The sequence below is a fragment of the Heteronotia binoei genome, chromosome 20, assembly GCF_032191835.1.
Source record: "Heteronotia binoei isolate CCM8104 ecotype False Entrance Well chromosome 20, APGP_CSIRO_Hbin_v1, whole genome shotgun sequence".
Taxonomy (NCBI): domain Eukaryota; kingdom Metazoa; phylum Chordata; class Lepidosauria; order Squamata; family Gekkonidae; genus Heteronotia; species Heteronotia binoei.
The window spans coordinates 37724254-37742082 of record NC_083242.1 but is presented as its reverse complement, the minus strand read 5'-3'; the positions used below and the strand labels follow the sequence as shown (position 1 = coordinate 37742082).

The window sequence follows — 17829 nt, the reverse complement described above, 5'->3', positions numbered from 1 at the left end:
ACCCATAGCCTGATCTGCTGTGAGATAGTTCCATGTGTTTGTGAGCTCACCGCTTGGCCTCAGGAGATGCTTCCCTCTTCCAGCCTGACCTTTCCAGGTTGTCAGCCTCACTGAATAGACTTCAGTGGTCGTCGTCTTCTTTTAAAAAGTTACGATATCTCTGGCAGTAAGGAGGTGGAACTCTCAGGAAAGAAGCCTCACTGAATAGACTTTAGTAGGTTTCTAGACTGGCTGAACTGCTCATTTCCAATATGGGATTAACAATAGTGACCTCCCTCCCTGTGGTCTTGCAAACAGCCAGGGCAAATGTCCTCCCCCCTTCCCCTCCTTGCTGACCGGCAGCGATTGATTGCGGCACCTCAGCTGGCTGGAAAAGAAAGCACACCTGTCCTTATCCCATTTACACGAGAGCCAGTTTGGTGTAGTGGTTAAGTGTGCGGACTCTTATCTGGGAGAACCGGGTTTGATTCCCCACTCCTCCACTTGCACCTGCTGAGATGGCCTTGGGTCAGCCATAGCTCTGGCAGAGGTTGTCCTTGAAAGGGCAGCTGATGGGAGAGCCCTCTCCAGCCCCACCCACCTCACAGGGTGTCTGTTGTGGGGGAGGAAGGTAAAGGAGATTGTGAGCCGCTCTGAGACTCTTCGGAGTGGAGGGCGGGATATAAATCCAATATCTTCTTCTTCATCATCTTCATCTCTGCTTGCTCACCCAGGCACAGGGCCGGATTAACAATTAGGCCAATTAGGCACTGGCCTATGGACCCCCATGCCTTTAGGGGCCCCAGGCCAGACCCACCCCCTCGGTTTCCCCCCTGCTTGCAGCCCTCCCAGCCTCTACGCGCAGCCAGCAACTGAGCTGCGCTTTGCTTGACTTGCCTGGTGCGGCTGCTGCTGGCGTCATCGCCAAGTTTGCCTCTCTCTGCCTCTCCCCCGCAGCTTTGTCAAAGGGGCTTTGGAGAAGGGGCCTGCAGCGGGGGCCAAAGGCAGCAGGACGGCCTCTCAAACTCTGAGATAATCTGCGAGCCCCCCCCCCCAGATTTTGACTGCCTGGGGGCGTCCACAGGGTTTAATCCAGCCCTTCCCAGGCGCAATCGTTGCTTGGAAATTGCCTTTGGGTTGTTGCCCAGAGTTCTGAGAATCTTTGGAAACACTTTACAGGCATGCCAGGTTGCCAATTGCCTGGAGAAACATGCCCCAAGGGCAGTTGGCCATTGCTGCGCCTAGAAGGTTGCTGCTTTGGTGCTGTGTATAGGGTGGTGGGTGGGGGTCTGGTATCTGAGTTGAAGGTGAAGGGCGTTAAAAGATTGCGAGGGACGCTTGGCAGGCTGAGCTGGGCATAGCAGCAGTGCCTGCGGTTGGGAGGGAACTCGGAACTGATTCCCAGGGGAGATGGTCTGTCCTGAAGAGAGGAGAGTTTGCATCTCTTCCTCCTGCAGAAAGACCGCTGGGTTTGTACCCTTCTGTTTCTCCAGAAACCCACCTGGCCATTCGTCAGGCCAGCAGTGCGGAAGAGCTGAGTGTAACTAGCAGCCACCAGCAGACTAGGAGGCCTGGGCACTTTTCAGCTTTCATCCAGGGGTACCCAAAGCTGATCTGGGTCCCATTGTGCACAGTTGCAGGGGTGTGTGTGTGTCATGGGTGTGTTCCTGCACTTGTTCGCAGTGCCTGTGGCCCCAACAGACTCTCCAACGACTTCTGGGACCTCAAGAAGCAGCCAAGGGCATTTCCCAGAATTCCCCGCAGCACACTGGGGTGGGAGGGGGAAGGTGTCCAGAGCATGTCGGCAGACCTGGAGAAAGTCTATCGCACAGCAACCCAATGGGACTGGGCAAAGTTTTTCCTTCTTTCACCAGGGGACTGGGGCAGGGGGGAGCCTCAGCCAATAGAAGGAAGAGAGGCTTGGCTCAGTAGCTCTGCTGTGCGATTGAGAGAGCCTGGCAAAGCAAGCTGTCCTCCCCCCCTTCCTCTCCAAGGGAGGAGCCTCAGCCAATGGAGAAAATAGAGGCTTTTCTCTGTAGCTCCTGTGAAATTGAGCAAGCTGTTATGCAGAAGGAAGCGAGAGATAGGGAAAAGGAAGCAGATATCAGCCATTTGCTCAGGGGCACCATCAAGTATTATCTGCTCAGACCGGCAGGGGCTCTCCAGGGTCTCCGGCTGAGGTCTTTCCCATCACCTCCTGCCTGGTCCTTTTAACTGGAGATGCTCCTGGGGATTGAACCCGGGACTTTCCTCATGCTAGCCAGAGGCTCTCCTACTGAGGCACAAGCCCTCCCCAGTTTGTAGTTAGAGGTGCTATGATGTAGTCCGGGGGTGGCCAACGGTAGCTCTCCAGATGTTTTTTGCCTACAACTCCCATCAGCCCCAGCCAGCATGGTCAATGGCTGGGGCTGATGGGAGTTGTAGGCAAAAAACATCTGGAGAGCTACCGTTGGCCACCCCTGATGTAGTCAACAGCGGCAGTGTTGGTTGGTGCGTGTTTGCCGGATGAGATATTTTAATGGTCTATTTGTGCTTATGTTTAATGTCTCTCTCCCTTGTCAATTGTTTTATTTGTTTTGTTGAGTGAAGCACTTCTGGGATAATCAAAAGGCGGGGTGCAAATTTCCTGAGTGCTGGAAAGAAAGAATGACTGATTTGTGTTGCGACTGACAGTTGGTTCTTTCTGCATGGGGAATGGAGCACCTGAGAGAGTGACAAGATATTGGGAGTACATAAGGTTTTCAGAGGCAAAGCTCCCTTCGGCCAGATACAAGGCTTGACTCTCGAAAACTCCTACCTGGGAAGTCTGGTTCGTCTCCAAGGTCATGCTGGGCTTGCATCTGTCTCGTCTGCTACAGCAGAGGTGGCCAAACTGTGGCTTGGGAGCCACATGTGACTCTTACACACACATTGTGTGGCTCTCGAAGTCCAGTAACCCCATTGGTCAGCTTGAAGAAGGCATTTCTCTCTTTAAATAATTTCTTCAAGCCAAGCCAGCTTCCCTTTCCTCCCCTCCCTTCCTTCTCTCAAACATCTGATGTTCATGTCTTGCAGTTCTCAAACATTTGACATTTATCCGATGTGGCTCTCACATTAAGCAAATTTGGCTACTCCTGTACCTCAAGCTGGCATGGCTGCCCTCTGAAGCTGTCTAAATGGCTGTCTCTTTTCTCTCTCACCTCCTCAGGTGTCCCTTGAGCCAAGATGGCACAGAAAGGCCAACTGAGCGACGATGAGAAGTTCCTTTTCGTGGACAAGAACTTCATCAACAGCCCCGTGGCGCAGGCGGACTGGTCGGCTAAGAAGCTGGTGTGGGTCCCGTCGGAGAAACACGGGTTCGAAGCTGCCAGCATCAAGGAGGAGAAAGGCGAGGAGGTGTTGGTGGAGCTGGCTGAGAACGGGAAGAAGGTCTCCTTCAGCAAGGATGACATCCAGAAGATGAACCCGCCCAAGTTCTCCAAGGTGGAAGACATGGCGGAGCTCACCTGCCTCAACGAAGCCTCCGTGCTGCACAATCTACGAGAGAGATATTTCTCCGGCCTCATTTATGTAAGTCACAGCTAGTCCCTGAGTCTACTGGAGCCGGAGGGCTGTTTTCAGCTCCTCTTCCCCTCCTCTAGGAGTCTGCTAGTTAGAACATAAGAAAAGCCCTTCTGGATCAGACCAGTGAAGGTCCACCCAGTCCAGCCTCCTGTCTCACACAGGGGCCAACCAGTTCCTCTGAGAGCCAACAACAGGGCAGAGAGGCCGAGGCGTTCATAAGAACATCAGAAGAGCCCTGCTGGGTCAGACCAGGGAAGGTCCATCTAGTCCAGCCTCCTGTCTCACACAGGGGCCACCCAGTTCCTCTGCAGGGCCAACAACAGGGCAGAGAGGCCGAGGCCTTCCCCTGAGAAGAACATCAGAAGAGCCCTGCTGGGTCAGACCAGGGAGGGTCCATCTAGTCCAGCCTCCTGTCTCACACAGTGGCCAACCAGTTCCTCTGGAGGGCCAACAACAGGGCAGAGAGGCCAAGGCCTTCCCCTAAGAAGAACATCAGAAGAACCCTGCTGGGTCAGACCAGTGAAGGTCATAAGAACATAAGAGAAGCCATGTTGGATCAGGCCAATGGCCCATCCAGTCCAACACTCTGTATCATACAGTGGCCAATACACACACACATGGGTCCACCTAGTCCAGCCTCCTGTCTCACACAGTGGCCAGCTAGTTCCTCTGGAGGGCCAACAACAGGGCAGAGAAGCCGAGGCCTTCCCCTGAGAAGAGCATCAGAAGAGCCCTGCTGGGTCAGACCAGTGAGGGTTCATCCAGTCCAGCCTCCTGTCTCACACAGTGGCCAACCAGTTCCTCTGGAGGGCCAACAACGGCAGAGAGGCCGAGGCCTTCCTGTGATAAGAACATCAGAAGAGCTCTGCAGGATCAGAGTAGTGAGGGTCCTTCTAGTCCAGCCTCCCGCCTCACATAGTGGGCAACCATTTCCTCTGGAGGGTCAACAACTGGGCATGGAGGCTGAGGCTGATAACGCAAAAAGAGCGGTGTATAAAAATATGCATGAGGTAGAAAAAGTGGATGGAGAGAGAGCTTTTCCCCTTGAGGACCATCCACTGAAGTCCTGGGCTAATAGATTCAGGAGAGGAAGAAGGAAATACTTTTGCTTCTTGTCACTTGCGGAATTTACTGTGCGTGGGTGCATTGACAGCCACAACCATAGATGGACTTAAAAGGGGATTAAATAAAAAGTCTCATCACATAGGCTAGTGCCCGCTGTGCATGCACGTCTTACTGAAGATTTTCAGAGCAGTAAGACTTTAATCTTGACTTTGGACTCTGTGCCTGCCTTACACACCATTCTTTCCCCTCTGGCGCATGTATTCTGCAGCAACAATTGAAAACACTTCTAAATCGGGGTGGAATGTCACTTGTGACACATGGGCAGCGGCATCCAAAGTTTTTAATTTTACTTTATGCCGTTGTCCTAATGCAAGTGCACAGTAGCATCCCGCAAATCACCTTCCCGTTTAAATCCTCGTGGTTCCGGTGTTGTGCATGCATTTGAGTGTTAGCTCCTTGAAGGAAAGGGAATAGAAAGGAATGCAGGCAAAGGGAGGGGGAAACCTGCTGTTGAAACTGACCAGACTTTTCATGAACTGACAAGCAGCCGAGAAGTCCAGTTTTTCATATTGCGGGGCAGTTGGGGATTTCCTGCTTTGTTGTCGGCCACTGTGAAAAATGGGAAAGTGTCACACGATCTCATAACATGGGGGAACATGTTGAATGTACAGAATGCATGGTAGAACCCATTGACACTGGCATGGCAGGCTGTGATAACTGACAATGTGTGTGTGCGCACAAGCATGCCTGTGTAAAGTTGGCTGCAATTCCGCCACGCTTTGTGCAGGGCTGCAACTGTCTGGGGAAGGAGACCTCTAGCAGAAACTTATTTTAGTCTTGAGCCACTAAACTGGAAAAAAAGGGGTGTGTGTGTTGCATTTTAGCAGATGCCTCCACGGGAAATGCTAATTTCCTGCCCTCCCTTGCAAATTTGTGTGCTTTTCTCTTTGTGGTTATCAAATTTAATCCTGCACACTAGTCGTGATCCTGGCAGTTTTTAAAAGCCTGTCCTCTGCCGGTTGGATTGATTCCAAGCGATTCTTCAGTGTGGTGGTTCGCAGAAGGTTGGTGTGGCTCAGCTGCCATTTTAATGTTAGGCTTCCAGAGACAGCCCAAATGGTTCTCCCCCCACCCCCGCTCCCAACTTTATTCACTAGAGCATGAAAGGGAAAATGTTTTCAAGGCTTTTCAAAGGTCACCCAGTGAGCTTCCATGGCAGAGTGGGAGATTCGAACCTGGATCTTACAGATCCTGTCCCAACACTCTGACCACTACGCCATGCTGGCTCTCTACTGCACACACCAGTAAGGTTTGTGACTCTAGAGCCACGGGTGCATTCTTGCTCTTAGATCCATGGAGGCAGAATCACATGAGATGCTGCCCTCCCCTGCCCCACAGACGTGGGCCTCCCCGCCGCAGCAAGGGGAGAACCCCAGTCATCCGGCTTGCTTCCCTATAATCTGGGTTTGGAGGGTGAATGTTAAATCCAGGGCTTTTTTTTTTTTAGCAGGAACTCACAGGAACACAGTTCTGGCTGGCTTGACATCAGGGGATGTGGCCTAATGCGCAAATGAGTTCCTTTCCCACACAAAAGCTCTGTGTGAATCAATAGTGACACCTGGGGGTGTGGCCTAATATGCAAATTAGTTTGTGCTGGGCTTCCTCCACAAAAAGCTTGTGTGAATCAATGGTGACATCCAGGGGAGTGGCCTAATATGCAAATGAGTTCCTGCTAGGCTTCTCCCACAAAAAAGCTCTATGTGAAACAATGGTGACATCAGAGGTGTGGCCTAATATGCCAATGAGTCCCTGCTGGGCTTTCCCCACAAAAATGCTCTGTGTGAAACAATGGTGCCACCCAGGGGCGTGGCCTAATATGCAAATTAGTTCCTGCTGGGCTCCCCCACAAAAAAGCTCCGTGTGAATCAATGGTGACATCCATGGGAGTGGCCTAATATGCAAATTAGTCCCTGCTGGGCTTTCCCCACAAAAATGCTCTGTGTGAAACAATGGTGCCACCCAGGGGTGTGGCCTAATATGCAAATGAGTTCCTGCTGGGCTTTTCCTACAAAAAAGCCCTGGTTAATTCTACCCTCAGTTGTGATCCTCAGGAGACACAGAAAGCAAAGCCCTCCTTGCAAAGGGGAGAGCCAGTCCCTGTCATTTGTCCTTCATGATTGGCTCACAGCCCCCTCTCCGGCTGCATAGCTTGGGTGGGCCCACAGTTGCGCATGAGCCGGCTACTCAAGCGAAAGGCGCTTGTGGGACAGTGTCCCTTCCAGACCCCTCCTGCAGCCGAGTTGCAGACAGACTCCGTGCGGCTCCGTTCTGGGCCTCCATGCTGCCAGCTGACATCTCGGTCCTTGCCGAATGCCATATAAAGTGTTTACTGTGTGTGAAAACTTGGGCTGTCCCCTAATATGGTCAAGAGCAGGGAAATCCCAGACTGCAGATGGGTGCTCAGAGACAGAGCCGATTTAAAAGGTCGGCACGGAGGCTGGGCTATAATCACATACTTGTGAGCTTTAATAAGCGATTAGGAAGAAAACGGAGCGAGGCTTTGCAAGACAGGCCCTTGATTTGCAAACGGGGGGCCCCTGACCCCCACACTCCAAGCCAGCCATGAGAAAGGGATTGAGAGAAAGAGGAGGAGGTAGGGTTGCCAATCCCCAGGTGGGGGCAGGGGATCCCCTGGTTTGGAGGCCATCCCCCCGCTTCAGGGTCATCAGAAAGCGGGGGGAGGGGAGGGAAATGTTTGCTGGGGACTCTATTATTCCCTATGGAGATTTATTCCCATAGAAAATAATGGAGATTTGATCTGTGGGTATCTGGGGCTTGGGGGGGGGCTGCTTTTTTGAGGAAGAGGCACCAAATTTTCGGTACAGCATCTAGTGCCTCTCCCCAAAATGTCCCCCAAGTTTCAAAACAATTGGACCAGGGAGTCCAATTCTATCAGCCCCAAAACAAGGTGCCCCTATCCTTCATTATTTCCTATGGAAGGAAGGCATTGAAAAGGTGTGCCGTCCCTTTAAATGGGATGGCCAGAACTCCCTTTGGAGTTCAATGATGCTTGTCACAGCCTTGATCCTGGCTCCACCCCTAATGTCTCCTGGCTCCACCCCCAAAGTCCCCAGATATTTCTTAAATTGGACTTGGCAACCCTAGTCGGAACTGCCTTAGCAAAATCTTTCTGGGGTGCTTGCTGCCTTGGAGGTAGGGCTGCCAGTCCCCAGGTGAGGGCAGGGGATCCCTCGGTTTGGAGGGCCCCCTCCTGATTCAGGGTCATTGGAAAGAGGCGGGGAGGGGCAGATCTGCTGGGCACTCAATGTTTCCCATGGAGACCAATTCCTGTAGGGTAGAATGGAGAATTGATCTGCTGGTATCTGGGGCTCTGGGGGGACTGCCTTTTGAGACCCAAAACTTTCTGCATAGAACCCAGTGCCTCTCCAAATTTCAAAAGGATTGGGCCAGAGGGTCCAATTCAATGAGCCCCCAAAGAAGGTGCCCCTCTCCTTCATCATTTCCAATCATTTGAGAGGAGCACAGTCCCTTTCAGTGTGATGGCCAGAACTCCCTTTGGAGCTCGGCGGTGCTTGTCGCAGCCTTGCTCCTGGCTCCACCCCCAAAGTCCCCAGATAGTTCTTGAACTGGACCTGGGGTTGTTGGTGGAGGGTGGGCCACACTGCAAGGCCGGTTAAATCCGCCAGTGGCAACAGTGGCAGCAGCAGTCTTGCCCACCACGGTCTTCTGAGCTGCACTGGCTGGGTGGTTGAACGATTCCTGGAGGTTTTGGGGCAATGCCTGGAGAGGGCAATATTTGGGGAGGGGAAGGAGCTTGGCAGAGATAGCCTGCAATTGGGAGAGAACGCCAGGCCCCACTTGTAGCTCGGCAGCCCAAGGTCTGAGCCTGGCTTGGCACTGCTGAGGCCGGTTTGCTTGGCTCATTTTGCTCCTGAACCATTTGAACACCCCACTGTATCTAGGGTTGCCTAGTCCAATTCAAGAAATATCTGGGGTTTTGGGGGGTGGAGCCAAGAGACATTGGGGTGGAGCTAGGACAGCAAGGGTGTGACAAGCACAGTTGAACTCCAAAGGGAGTTCTGGCCATCACATATAAAGGGACTGCGCACCTTTTAAATGCCTTCCCTCCATTGGAAATAATGAAGGATAGAGGCACCTTCTTTTGGGGCTCATAGAATTGGACCCCTTGACCCAATTTGTTTGAAATTTGAAGGATGTTTTGAAGAGCAGCACTGCATGCTATGCTGAAAATGTGGTACCTCTATCTAGACCGTGGCCTCCCCTCTGCACGCCCCCATCTCCTGTGGCCCTCCACATTTCTACACCAAGACGGTGGTTGCTGGTCACCATTATTGGCCCACAAGGATGAGTTTTTCCCCTTTGGAGGAAACATGTATTTTTGGTCTGGAATAAGTGGGTGATGTACAGTGCCAAAAATATCCATTGTGTTTGTACTTATGTACCTTTGGCTACTTCCAGAGTGGACAGAGAGCCAGTTTGGGCAGTGGTGAAGTGTGTGGACTCTTATCTGGGAGAGCCGGGTTTGATTCCCCAGTCCTCCGCTTGCACCTGCTGGAATGGCCTTAGGTCAGCCATAGCTATCGCAGGAGTTGTCCTTGAAAGGGCAGCTGCTGTGAGAACCCTCTCAGCCCCATCCACCTCACAGGGTGTCTGTTGTGGGAGGAGAAAATATAGGAGATTGTAAGCCGCTCTCTGATCCAAGGAGAAGGGTGGAGTATAAATCTGCAGTCGTCTTCTTCTTCCACGTGAGAGCAGGAAAAGTCACCCCTGCTGCGGAAGCCATAAAAATGATGTGGGGGCATACAGAGTATGGCTTCAACACACCCTACCCCCTTTCCCATTAGATTGTCAGATTAGCAACTGGAAGACTAAGGTTCAAAACCCCGCTCAGCTCCTGGAAGCTCGCTGGGGTGACCTTGAGCCAATCGCGGCTGTCATTTTCACCTACCTCACAGGGTTGTTGTGAGGACAAAATGGAAGAAAGGAGAACATTGTGAGCCACTTTGAGGAGGAAGGTGTGGTATAAGTGTAAGGAAAGGTGCAGCAGGATATGTATTTTTATTTATTTTATGTATACCTTGCCTTTCTCCCCAGTGGGGGCCCAAAGCGGCTTACATCCTTCTCCTCTCCTCCATTTTATCCTCCCAACACCCCTGTGAGGTAGACTAGAAGGATGTGCATTGCAGTATTTGAAAACAGTGAAGGCTTTATCTGGTTCCATTTTTGAAATAACTGTAAAAGGTTTTCAAGGGGACTGTATAGCAAGATGGACCAGGGCTCTCAACAAAGAGACAAAATGACCATCGTGCTCAAGGTTGCTGCACTCCAGTTTTTGGGAGACAAGTCTCCAGGTCCCAGAGACATCAACAAGCACTGAAAATAGAGAGGCTGTATTGTTAGTTTGGAGTGCTTGGGACTTAGTTTTTTGAGACTGTTTCTCTTTACCTGTTGGGTGGTGAACATGTTGCTGTATTATGGATTATTCTTACGAGTATGTACATACCGTAAGTGTGTGCTTCCATTCTACTTTATAAGCATTTTATTGCTTTAAGAGGACTGCTCTTCTGTCATTATCTGGTTTTCTTGTTGACTTTGTGCTGTGCAGACTGTGTTCCCTGTTTGTGTCTAGACCAGGAGTGGCCAAACTACAGCTCGGGAGCCACATGTCTCTCTTTCACACATATTGTGCGGCTCTCCAAGTCCCCACTTTCACACATATTGTGCGGCTCTCCAAGTCCCCACTTTCACACATATTGTGCGGCTCTCCAAGTCAGCCAGCTTGGAGGAGGCATTTGTCTCTTTAAATTCCTTTCCCATGCCAAGCCAGCCAATGACTTGGGGAATGCATTTAAAGTTAAAAGTTGATTTTGTTCTACCTCTTCCTCCCCCCATCATTTTGCCTTCCTTCCTTCCGATCTTGCCGCTCTCAAACATCATCATCATAATAATAATAATAATAATAATAATAATAATAATAATAATAAATTTTATTTATATCCCGCCCTCCCCGCCGAAGCAGGCTCAGGGCGGCTAACAGGACATGGTACATACCATGATGTTGTATAAAACAATTTGTAAAATACAGTTAATAAATACATTAAAAAACAGTTACATAAAATTTAAAACTACAATAAGTTAAGGTGCTACATTCAATAGTCCGATGGCTACATTCAATAATTCCGATGGCTGGATGTCGCATTCAGGGTTCCTTATAAGCTTACATCTGATGTTCATGTCTTGCAGCTCTCAAACATCTGACTTTTTTTCTATGTGACTCTAACCTTAAGCAAGTTTGGCCACCCCTGGTCTAGACTGACTAGTTTAGGCCAAGTGGTGCTTGCGATAGGGGAGGGACCTTTGTGGTACCTTTGCTCAGTGGCAGGGCATCTGCTTGGTAAGCAGAAGGCCCCAGGTTCAATCCCCGGCATCTCCAACTAAAAAGGGTCCAGGCAAGTAGGTGTGAAAAACCTCCGCTGGAGACCCTGGAGAGCCGCTGCCAGTCTGAGTAGACAATACTGACTTTGATGGACCCAGGGGGGTCAGATTCAGTAGAAGGCAGCTTCAGAGGTTCATATGATGGGCCTTGGTGGCTGTCGGACTCCTGGAAAGTAATTATACGCATTAAATGCTCCATGTCCCGTGGTCTTCCTTTCAGACTTACTCTGGCCTCTTCTGTGTGGTGGTGAACCCGTACAAACAGCTGCCCATCTACTCGGAAAAAATTATCGACATGTACAAAGGGAAAAAGCGGCACGAGATGCCCCCGCACATCTATGCGATTGCCGACACAGCGTACCGGAGCATGCTACAAGGTAGGGTGGGGCTTTGCCCTTCTTTCTCTGGAAATGGGGTAGATTTCTGTCTGAAAAGGCATAAGGCAAAGTGAGTATCAAAATATGTATGCCATGCAGGGCTTTCTTCGTACCAGGAACTTATTTGCATATTAGGCCACACCTCCCCGATGTAGCCAATCCTCCAAGAGCTCACAGGGCTCTTAGTACAGGGCCTACTGTAAACTTTTGGAGGATTGGCTACATCAGGGGGTGTGGCCTATTACGCAAAAGAGTTCCTGCTATAAAAAAACCCCTGTAAGCTCTTGGAGGATTGGCTACATCAGGGGGTGTGGCCTAATATGCAAAGGAGTTCCTGCCACAAAAAAAGCCCTGCTGCCATGAAAGGCAAAAAAGGGGAAACTGATATCTTGGGTGGCACAGCCCATTCTCGTGCAGCTGTTTTTCATTTCTGTGGGGCTCAGGAAGGAGAACTTGCCTGTCGATTGTGCCCCACACCGGTGGCATTTGGATCCCGAGTGCCAATATGTCTTGAACCAGCCCCAGAGGGGCTCCACAAGTTTCCTGGAAATGTCTTGGCAGCGTCTGTTTAGGGCCGTGATGTGACTCAAAAAGGCAAAGCTGTTTTTGATCCATGCATACATCAAGGGTTGTATGCCGGCAAATAGTTTTGGCAAAGGGAGGCAGAGAGGAATGCTTCCTTTGGGCCAGTGGAGGCTGGCAGCTGGAAGTCCCCTGGCACAGTTGGTGTCTGCATTAGTGTGGATTTCGTCTCCTGTAGGGGAGTGGGCACAAATGAGTGCTGGAGCAGGGCTGGGAAGGATCTTTCTTTGTCGGAGAGGCAGTCAGTGGTAGACTGCGCCGGGCTATAGGGGTGCAACATTCCAGATACCAAATAACCACAGCACCTAAACAGCTTGGTCTGGCATCTGGCACTTGGGCTGCGGTGAGGTTAAGGGGCAGATTTCACACCTGCCCTGGCTCGTGGAAATTTTGACTTGCTTCTCATGCCAGAATTGATGAACCATTGCTTGGCTCTCTACAAGGCAGCTTCACATGTCTGAGGCCCCTTCTTCCGACTGCAGGGTGGGAGGCGGCTTGCTAGGCTTCTGGATTTAACTACTACTCCTTCTGTATTCTCATGAATCTATGCAGTGCAGTCTGAAGGAAAGAAAGAATGCGTGAGGCAAAGGAGACTGGGGAGATTGTACTTGAGCTGTTTTTGGATTTCTTTCCTTGCCCATCTTTCAAAGATCTGCTAATGCTCTGTTTGCTGTACAATTTTGTGTGTATGTGGGTGGAGGAGATTGATACGCATCTCTGATGCTGGAGAGTTTGTAAACAAAGCAGTCACAATGTGTGCAGAGAGAACTGTATTTGTGGGGCTGCACGGGGGGGGGGCAGCTTTTAAAAGTTTGCAACACAGTTGCTTTATCTGGCTAAAGAGTAAAGCCTCCCCCCCCCCAAATGCTTGGCTCTTCCGTTGCAGTGGAGTCCGAGCACTTGCTGGAATGGACTGACCACCAGTCTTGGCTCTGCACCAGACAGTACCCTGCTTTGGAATGAAGGATTCTCTGGAACTAGAAGGGCTTGCTTTTAGGCAGAGATGCTCCCAGAATTGTCCTCTGAGTCCCTTTAAGAATTAAGTGTCATCGCTGGCAGGCCGCCATTCTGCCTTGTGTTTTTAGCTAACACACAAAATTTGTTTGTGGACTGGAGTAGAGGGGAACCTTGATGGGGAAAATCTTCATTCAGAGCTCCCTTTAGGGTTGCCAAGTCCAGTTCAAGAAATATCTGGGGACATTGGGGGTGGAGCCGGGAACAAGGTTGTGACAAGCATAATTAAACTCCAAAGGGAGTTCTGGTCGTCACATTTAAAGCGGCTGCACACCTTTTAAATGCTTTCCCTCCGTTGGAAATGATAAAGGATAGGGGCACCTTCTTTGGGGGCTCATAGAATTGGACCTCCAGTCCAATTTTTTTTTTAAATTTGGAGGGTGTTTTGAAGAAAGGCACCAGGTGCTATGCTGAAAATTTGGTGCCTCTACCTCAAAAAACAGCCCCCCTCAGAACCCCAGTTACCCATGGATCAATTCTCCATTATACCCTATGGAATTGGTTTCCATAGGGAATAATGGACTGCCTGGCAGACATTCCCCCCCCTTTCTGATTACCCTGAAGCAGGGGGAGGGCCTCCAAACTGGGGGATCTCCTGTCCTCACCTGGGGATTGGCAACCATAGGTCCCTTCTAAATTCTGAGTTCTAAAGCAGGGTTGTGTGTGCTCTTTGGCTTGTTGGTGAGTACCCTTTGGAGAATGAGAAGTCCTTTCGGGGTTAGCCTCACATCTCAGACCTATAAACTGAATAAGCCAGTTAATTCCATCAGCCTCGGAGGTGACACAGTCTTTTTTCCTCTCCAAACCTGCTTTGGGGTGTCTAGTTGTGATGGGATCCAGAGATAAGACAGTGTGGAGGCTGAGGATTTCATCATCCTTACCAGTATGTGGACAAGATAGCCAAAGCGGGTGGTGGTTTTGCATTGCCTTATTTTAGCTGTCTGGGTTTCTTCTTCCCATGTACGTGTCATACCCTGCTTCTACTCAGTCGGAATTAATTTGTAGGGTTATTCACAACTATAAAAGGAAGTGGCGGTGTCAACAGGTGACCTTCTCTGCACTCAAATTCGTGCCCTCCAGCTTTGCAAGAGATTTCTAGAATTCACCTTTGTGAGATGCAGTGCAGGAAAACTTGGCCATCTCAAAAGAGATCTGTTCTTTCTCCATGCTGTTCGTGTGACCAGCCACCGTCCTTAACCCTCTGTGACCAGAGAGCTTTATCCCTACTGAAGCTGCACAGGAGATGAGACTCCATGTTAATGAGGGAGAGGGATACTATCCCCCTCCTTTAAAATATGTGGGCCAGTCTTAGGTCTCTCAGTTCAAACAGATTGCCTTTTCATTTGCAAATGCCAGCTTCCTTCCTGTCCAGGAGAATCAGCATCACCCACAGCTGGAATTCCTAAACTTTGCAGTGAAAAATAATTAAAGGCCACTGCAAACTCCAGGCATCATCATCCACAAAGAAGGCTGCCTGTTGCAACTCTGTATGATTCCCTTCTCTTGTGCCCCATCAGCTTCTGCTGGACTGGGTGCTTTTGCTGTGCCTTGATTCCCAAACACTGACCCCTCACAGAATAACTCGTCATTAGAACACTGTGGCAAGCATTCCCTCTCTGACTTTTCCTCTTCCCAATCTGGAGACATGCTCAGAAAAATGGCTTTTAGAATAACATAGCAATGGGCAGGCTTCATTTGGGGCTGAAGCTCACAAGAGTGGAGCTCTAGAACCTCTACATTTTATTGTGCTCTTTCTTTCTTTAACCCCCCCCTCTCCAAATAATTGCTTCTTCCAATGTTGAACTCTAAGATTTGAAAAAGTTTCTAATATTTCCCCCCACAAAAAGTGGGTAAATAACTAAATAATATAAAGCAAACAGATGGAAATCTTCCTCATGCCACTGTGGCCACAGAGGAGAAAGTAATTTTAAAAGTACGATGGAAGTAAGTTTTTTATGACAATTATAATTCAAGATGCATTTTAAGGCAGATGCTGAAGTGATAGAATTTAGTACACATTCCAGTGATGTCAGGGTAGGGTTGCCAATCCCCAGGTGGGGGCAGGGGATCTCCTGGTTTGGAGGCCCTCCCCCCGCTTCAGGGTCGTCAGAAAGCGGGGGGAGGGGAGGGAAATGTTTGCTGGGAACTCTATTATTCCCTATGGAGATTTTCCCATAGAAAATAATGGAGATTTGATCCGGGGGAATCTGGGGCTTTGAGGGTGAGGCTGTTTTTTGAGGTAGAGGCACCAAATTTTCGGTACAGCATCTAGTGCCTCTCCCCAAAATGTCCCCCAAGTTTCAAAACGATTGGACCAGGGAGTCCAATTCTATGAGCCCCAAAAGAAGGTGCCCCTATCCTTCATTATTTCCAAAGGAGGGAAGGCATTTTAAAGGTGTGCCGTCCCTTTAAATGTGATGGCCAGAACTCCCTTTGGAGTTCAGTTATGCTTGTCACAGCCTTGATCGTGGCTCCACCCCCAAAGTCCCCAGATATTTCTTGAATTGGACTTGGCAACCCTATGTCAGGGGTGTGTGGCATATGCAAACGAGTTGTGCTAATGAGCTCCAGCACCTTTTTTTCTACAAAATGACCTCTGTCTATGGATGAATAGAATGTTTATCATCTTATGCACAAAAAGTCCTCATTTTTTGGCTTTAAGAACAGGGAAGTCTTTCTCTGATTTCACTTCAGAAAAGGGGGATTTTAGGCATTTGAGAACAGAGCTGCAGCAGATGTTGGGGAATTCAGTGCAGAGTGATGGCTTTAAAAATGCTAATAACACAGGAGGAAGTCTGGTTTCTAATACTGAAATGACAGAAAGGCACAGACAGGCCTTAACGTGGAAAGAGCGGAGAGGTCTGGATCCCGTCAAAGCTTCTGTTTGCTTTGTATTTGTTTTGCCCATCAGCAGAGAGACCAAACAGGGCCATAGAAATGTAAATGCTTTGAATAGTTTTGAAGGAGTACCAAAATACAGAAAGCGAAGCCAACGGCTAAGCATCCTTGGCTTCAGAGCAGCCAGCTGAGTCCATACCATTTCTTAAAACAGAACTGCATCTGAGCTGCCTTGTATGTGTAAGCAAAGCGAACTCTGTGTCTGGTATAAAGAACAATCCCTTCTAGCCGCTGTTCCGTTGACCTTCGTGTGGGAAGTTCTTGTTTTTATCTTCCGATAGCGCATCATGCCAGCACAAGTTCAGGGGCATTTGCTTTCATCTTCCATCTCAATACAGGAATTGCTGTCCCCTCTAGAATGCTGAAGATGGATGCAAAAGCCCTTGCTAGGTTAGACCGAAAGCCCCGCAATTCTAACTTCCTTTTTCTCATTGTAGCTGACAGGATGTCTCTGGTATGGCTTCAGTCAGGGCGTGAAGGCAATAGCCCTCTTTTACTATTTGCCCTCAAATAACTGACATGCGGAGATATACTGCCTCTGCCTTGGAGAGCCAGTTTGGTGTAGTGGTTAAGTGTGCAGACTCTTATCTGGGAGAACCGGGTTTGATTCCCCACTCCTCTACTTGCACATGCTAGCATGGCCTTGGGTCAGCCATAGCTCTAGCTGGAGTTGTCCTTGAAAGGGCAGCTGCTGTGAGAGCCCTCTCCAGCCCCACCCACCTCACAGGGTGTCTGTTGTGGGGGAGGAAGGGAAAGGAGATTGTGAGCCATTCTGAGACTCTTTGGAGTGGAGGGCGGGATATAAATCCAATATCTTCATCTACCTCACAGGGTGTCTGTTGTGGGGGAGGAAGGTAAAGGAGATTGTGAGCCGCTCTGAGACTCCTCGGAGTGGAGGGCGGGATATAAATCCAATATCTTCATCTACCTCACAGGGTGTCTGTTGTGGGGGAGGAAGGGAAAGGAGATTGTGAGCCGCTCTGAGACTCCTCGGAGTGGAGGGCGGGATATAAATCCAATATCTTCATCTACCTCATAGGGTGTCTGTTGTGGGGGAGGAAGGGAAGGGAGATTGTGAGCCGCTCTGAGACTCTTCGGAGTGGAGGGCGGGATATAAATCCAATATCTTCTATCTTCTTCTTCTGAATGTGGAGGTTCCATTCTTCGCTATCGTGATTCATGGCTGGTGACTGGCCTGTCACACGAACACGCAAAGTTGCCTTAGACTGAATCGAACCATCGGTCCATCAAAATTGGTATTGTCCACTCAGACTGGCAGCTGCTCTCCCGGGTCTCAGGCGGAGACGAGTCTTTCACATCATCTCCCACCTGCTCCTGTTAACTGGAGATGATGGGGATTGGACCTATTGATTTTCTAAACACTTGAAACTGCCTTAGACTGAATTAGACCTTCCAAGTCAGGATTGCCTTCTCAGACTGGCAGTGGCTCAACAGGGTCTCCTGCAGAGGTCTTTGACATTGTCTGCTGCCGAGTTCTTTAAGCTAGAGCTGCTGGTGGGATTGAACCTTCTGCATGCCAAGCAGCTGCTCTAACCCTGAGCCAGGGCCCTTCCTCAAGAAACCCAGCTGGATCCAATCAAAGGGTCTTCTAGTCCAGCCTTCTCTTCTCACAGTGGCCATCCAGAAGCTTCTGGGAAGCCCACAGGCAATAGTTCCCTCCCGCCATTTTCTCACAACGGCTGGGATTCTGAGGTATACTGCCTCTGGATCTGGAAGCTCTGTCTAGGTACCCTGGTGTGTACAAGTCCCGTCTCTCCTTCAGGGCTCTGAACCAATCCTTGGGATTCAAGCCTCATGCAAATGGACTCACAGGTAATTGTCAGCCAATCAGAGCCCATGGAACTCCACTGAATGCGAGGGGCTGAGCCAGCGT

General features: G+C 49.9%; 1 protein-coding gene across 1 annotated transcript in view; it reads left to right on the top strand.

Moving 5' to 3' along the window:
* Window positions 1-17829, top strand: part of MYH11 (myosin heavy chain 11) — a 107550-nt gene that overhangs the window by 3860 nt on the left and 85861 nt on the right. The window contains 2 exon segments of the mRNA XM_060260978.1: window positions 3167-3528; window positions 11285-11441. Of these exon segments, the coding sequence (XP_060116961.1) occupies window positions 3184-3528; window positions 11285-11441 (502 nt within the window). The 5' untranslated portion in view covers window positions 3167-3183.